Source organism: Chrysochloris asiatica, unplaced genomic scaffold (assembly GCF_000296735.1).
Source record: "Chrysochloris asiatica unplaced genomic scaffold, ChrAsi1.0 scaffold00119, whole genome shotgun sequence".
In the NCBI taxonomy this organism is placed as follows: domain Eukaryota; kingdom Metazoa; phylum Chordata; class Mammalia; order Afrosoricida; family Chrysochloridae; genus Chrysochloris; species Chrysochloris asiatica.
In genome coordinates, this window is record NW_006408637.1 from 8,339,879 (window position 1) to 8,345,693 (window position 5,815).

At 49.7% G+C, this 5,815-nt stretch overlaps 1 protein-coding gene across 1 annotated transcript in view; it reads right to left on the minus strand.

The window, feature by feature from the left end:
- The window catches only part of LOC102816376 (mitogen-activated protein kinase kinase kinase MLK4-like), a 122,702-nt gene extending 119,744 nt beyond the window's left edge, over positions 1 to 2,958 (minus strand). Inside the window, exon 1 of the mRNA XM_006868590.1 lies at positions 2,124 to 2,958. Within this exon, the coding sequence (XP_006868652.1) occupies positions 2,124 to 2,958 (835 nt within the window). The remainder of the gene's footprint in view (positions 1 to 2,123) is intronic.
- Between the last annotated feature and the right edge of the window lie 2,857 nt (positions 2,959 to 5,815).

Sequence of the window (5,815 nt, forward strand, 5' to 3'; positions counted from 1 at the left end):
CCAGAGGGTGAGGTGGGAGGTAGAATCTCCACTGAGTAGTATCCAATCTATCTATGCAGGGCTGATGAAATGAAATGCAGATAGGTCTCTTGTGATACAATAGTGAATAATTGTTATCAGGACTGATTGTGAGGGTTGGAAATGTAAAGGTAGACATTTTGTAGCAAAACGAGGGGAGTGATTAACTTTGCAGTCTAGGAATGGAGGTCCCTGGGGTGACCACTAAGGGAGAAGAGCAGAGAGCGGGACCCTACCCAGAGAAGCAGTGATGCCTGAGATGGAGGCAGAGACAATGACGTGGAGAAATGGAACAGCTGGAGACTTTAGACCCAAAGAGTGAGAGGGACTGTGTGTGGACAACCTGGGGGCAGGCTTGCAGGGTATACCCTTTGGTTGGCTGATGATGCATGGAGGGGACTGTAACCAGGGCAATGAAACGATTTACGATAGGATGAATATAAAACTAATGTTCTCCCATGTAAAGTATCACATAATTCACAATAAAACATTAAAAAAGCGAGAGAGATGATGATGAGATAATGATGGTATTGCTGTCCTTGAACATCTCGTTCTTCAGGAAACTCCAAGCAGACACCGGCTGACGGGTCTTGCTTATTGCTAATAAGAGTGCTGGCAGGGCATCCAGGCTTCTAGACCACCACTGTTTTATAACAGCAGGTTAAAGACAGATTTCGAGAATCACCACAAATTGGTATTTGTATTGAGATCAGGTTTGCAACATTTACCAAAAAAGAAAAGAAAAAAATACATCGAAATTTGTGCTCCGCAATTCTAGAGTCTGACCTTGCCAGAAACTCCAGGAATCCACCACTTACCGCTGCCACTTATCTAGACAGCATTTTGTTAGACCTGCGCCTGTCACTTAAGCAGTTGCAATCCATATGATGAGATACTTGAGGGAAAGGTGTCATAAAACTTAAAAGGAGTCAATGCTTTTAAGTGCCTACCAATACTCAAATTATTTCATTCCCAAATAAAGACACTACAATTAGTCATGTTCCAAAAGTTTCACCACGGAAGGGTTTGGAAAAGACAAAACTCCACTGAAACACAACAAACACATCATTTATTCCTGTCACTCTTCCTGTAGCTGACTTAGGGAAGGGGCACTGTTTCAGTTTGCATTAGCACCTGTCCTAGCAGGTTTTACAAGGTTGCAAGCCATGCAACCGTAGTAGGTCAACGCCAGTTTAGGCTGCATCCTTTAATCTGTCATGGGATTTCATTTTATTCTAAAACTGTCATATGAAATGAGGTTTGGTGTTAAAGAGCTAGCTTCAAACAGCAATGCTATTAGCGCTTTTATAGAATGAAATTCAATGAGATTTGTATTTACATCATTTGTCAGGTCTTCATTGACATCTAGAAAACCCACTCTGATTTATAAACACCTTAAATGACATAGGCCAGTTCTTGAGAATTCCAAATGCCTGTGCAAGGGCAATCCGTTTGCTCTCAATAAAACCCCAGGCCCCGAAGTAAATCACTGAAGCAACCATACAAACCAGACTTCATTTGCATAGACGTCTGAATGAAAAGTTTTAGGAAAAGTCCAAGAACACAAAACCATATTCAAGAGCAATCTCAATCAGCACTTGTAAACTTGCAGGGAAGGAGGAATTATTTCGTGAAAGCCATAAAGAGGGGCCACGGGTCCCTCATAACATGAGGAAGGCCTCAGGCGGAAAAGTCCTACCCAAAAACCCCTTCTGTTGTACCTAACGACAAAAGTGTCCCCTGAAGTTTCTAGAAGATCCAGACAGCTTTCAACTGCTTCGTCTACAAGCAAATCTGATCCACATTTTTAAACACGCACCCAGAGGCAACAAGTAAGCCTGAGATCTAGGTATGTTATCTGCCCCCCAGCAAGTCGCCAAGATCTAGCTGGACCTTTGAGGCCCGGAAGGTTATCCAAGAGTCCTGAGGGCTGATCCCCCGTCCCTATCCAGTTGGCACCCTGCCTCGAGGTGGGGGGTCCATCAGGGTCGGAGTGGGCTGCCGCGCACAGCAGCGTTCTCAGACCGTCAGTCCTTACAAGCAGTGTTTTTCCCCAACCCCCTTCCATACCACCAGACGACTGCCCACCACCGCGTCCCACTTACTATTGCTCGACTTGAGGTCCCGGTGCAGGATGGGCACCACGGCCTCCTGGTGCAGGTAGAGCATGCCGCGCGCGATCTGCACCGCCCAGTTGACCAGGACGTGCGGAGGGATGCGGCGCGCGCGGCGCGAACAGGGTGCGCGCGACTCCGCGGCGGCAGCCAGGGCCCGGTTGAGCGTCCCCCCGCGGGCGAACTCGAGTACCAGGCAGAGGTTGGGCTGCCGCAGGCAGACGCCTCGCAGCTGGATGATGTTGGGGTGCCGCAGCATGGAGAAGAGCTTCGCCTCGCGGCGCACGCTCTCGGCCGCCGCCGCTGCGTCCTGCTCCGGGTCGCGCCGCGCCGCCTTCACCGCTACCTCCTGCCCCAGCCAGGTGGCTCGGAACACCTGCCCAAAGCCGCCGGCGCCGATCAGCTCCTTGAGCTCCAGCTGCTCGAACTCGATGTGCACCGGTGAGCAGGGCCGTGGCGGCACAGGCGGCGGCGGCACAGGCGGCGGAGACGGGCAGGCGGCCGTGTGGCAGGGCGCCACGTAGTTGGCTGGGAAGATGCCGAGGCGCCGCTGCACCTGGCCGGCCCACCAGCCCTCGTCGCCCGACACAGCGGCGTCCTGGGACAGCACCTCCACCAGCTGACCACGCCGCAGGCTCAGCTCGTCCTCTCCGCTGGCCTCGTAGTCGTAGAGCGCGGCCCACAGTCGCCCAGCGCCCGGCGCCGCCGCCGAACACGAACCACAGGAGGAGGCGGAGGACGACGACGAGGAGCCGGCGACCGCGGGAGTCCTCAGCGTCGGGGACTCGGGCCTGTCGGCCGCCCCCGCAACCCTAGGGAAGGCCATGGAGGAGTGGTCTTGAGCGGTGGTCCTGAGGGTGGGGGCGCGGGACTGTGGCTCAGCCTCCGGGGCGGTTAGGAGGGCGCATCTTCCGGAGGAGTCGCCGGCCGCAAGGAGGGGGGGAAAGGGTCTGAAACCGGAGAGAGTGGGGTTCGCGGAGCCGCTGGGTCAGCTAACTGGAGGCTCCAGCCTCTAGCCCCAGCTCTTCCTTATTCGTTTCTGCTTGCTGCACCGGCAGCACCAAGCGCGGGTGCAGGCATTCCATGGTGGATCCCGGGGCCTCAGCCGACCTGAGCGCGCGCGCTTCCCACTGCCCGAGGCCCCGCCCCTGAGGCCCGCCCCGAGACCCACCCCTCGGTCCCGCCCCCTAAACCCCGCCGCGCCCTGGACGTCGGTCCCAGCAGACTGAGCACCTGGAGTCTAAGCCAGGCGGCGAGCCTGGGCCTGCGGGCGAGCCTGGGCCAGGGGGCGAGCCTGGGCCAGGGGGCGAGCCTGGGCCAGGAGGCGAACCTAAACCACGGGGCGAGCCTGAGCCAGGGGCCGGTGTGTGGACTGTTCATTAAGCCAGCCGTCATAGAGTCTTTGCTGACTCATGGTAACAACATGTGTGTCAGAGTGGAGATGCTCTATGGGGTTTTCAGTGGCTGAGTTTTCGGAAGTAGATTTCCAGGTGTCTCTGGGTGCACTTGAAGCTCCAACCTTTCATTTAGCAGTAAAGTGTAGTTTGACTACCCAGAGACTCCTGAGAATTCATTTAGCGTGTTGACTTGGTGTTTTAGCACGTAGGATAAATAAAACAGAACCAAGTGTGTACTTACACATTCGGGGAGGCAGAACATCCACTTGTGATCTATAGGCCTCACCTCCTGTATAGCAAACTTAAGAGTTCTGGTGTGGCACTGTAGGATAAGTACTGGACCCTAACTAAGGTGGGTGTGTGACCCATAAGGTCAGCTTTTCAAACTCACCAGCTGCTTCTCGAAAACACAGGGTTGGTATGGGTTAGAACCGACTCAATGATACTTAACTACAACAACAAGCTTAGAAAGTTTGGGGTAGGAACCTTTTCAGGTCTAACAATAGGGAGTAATTTTGGAATTTTCTTTAATAAGCATACCTTCTCTGTGATTTGTTTTCTAATGTATTTACTTTTAAAAAAAATCTTTTTTGAGCTCTTACTAATGAAAGCTGTTAAAAGGCATTGTCACTCTTAGATATTAGACGTAGCCAGCCTTCTCTTCCTCTGCACCTAAAAGGGCAACAATGTGATGCCTCTTTGTCTTTTGAATTTGCTACTTTTTCCAGCCCTAGTCCCATAGGAACTTCCCCTAGTCCATCCGCTTATGCCTCGCTCTACTCCCGGCTTACCCTCTGATGAAGATGTGGGAAGAAACTCTCCAAATAATCGAAGAAAGAATCAGAAGGACTTAATGATCAATTATATGCTCACAACACTAATGGAAAACTAATATTTATTGAACACTTTGTGTATGACACTGTGCTAAGAAATGGAGGATACAGAGACAGACAGGCAAGGCTTTGCTCTAGAGATCACGAGGAAGTTCCACAACAGACAAACAAAGTTGTCTGGGCTCAAGGTGAAGAGGCAATTAATTATGACTGGGCTGACTGGGGACTGCCTTCTAACACATCATTTGAATTTAATAGGACTAAAATTAACAGAATAATGGAAGAAAGACATTCCAGTTAAACAGTGATCAAAGGCATGAAAGTATGGGCGTGACCTTGGACAATGTATGATAAGAGCAAGAGAGGTTCCTATGGCACAGGACAAAGTTAGAAAGAAGTCAAATTATAAAAATTCAAAAGAACATGGTATAGAACTCCCCACTCATATAACAACATTGAATCTCATATTGAGACCCTCACTGTTTTTCATTTTCAGTCCTTCTGTTCATATTACCATATCTCTTTGTAGTTCAGTATCTTCATGGATAAAATGTGAATAATAATAAATATGCCTATCTTACAAGGTTTATGGTCTTTTGTTTGTTTGTTTCTCTCTAGCAGTTGGTCTTTCTTGCTGTGTTCAAAGCAAGACAGTCCTAGGGAGTTGGAATCTGCAAAGATTTCATTGGCTGATTTTCAGGAAGCAGATCATTAGGCCTTTATATCTAGTCTGTCTTCGTCTAGAAGCACCAATGAAATCCATCCGCCATGGGTGACCCTGCTAGTATTTGAAATATTGCTGCCATAGCAACACATAAGCCACCACATTTTGACAAACTGACAAGGGGTCGTCTTGAGGGCTAACTGATGAGGGACCACAAGAAATAGGATCAGAATTTTCCCTAGAAGTCAGGATGGCAAGACTGACTCCCTTATTTCAGACGTACCACCAGGAAAGGCATCGTGTTTGGTAACATAGAAAAGAAGAATTCATTAGAAAAGGGCATCATGGCTGCAACGATGGACTCAAACAGAACCACATCACGATAGCATAGCACAGGACAGGGTAACGTTTCCTTATGCTGTGCATAGGGTCTCCCTCAGTAGAGAAACCAGGACAGCAACGAACAACAGCTCACATGAACGTTGGGGAGACTAAATGAGCTACTACATTAAGGATCTGAAAGGCATTTAGCACACAGTGTCAGTAAATGTTAGCTATATTGTTGTTGTTAAGTGCATTGGTCAGGTTCTGACTCATAGCGACCCTGTATAGGGCTTCAGAGGAGCAGTTAGTAGGTCTGACCTTGCAATTAGCAGTGCAATGCTAATTGGACCTAACAGCACCTCCCCAGGACCCCAGCTGGATTGTTAATAGCTCTTTTTTAATACAGACAGCAGGCAAATCTCTTGGTTTGATCCTTTGGGTAGAGTACTTTTTGTTTTTGTAGCA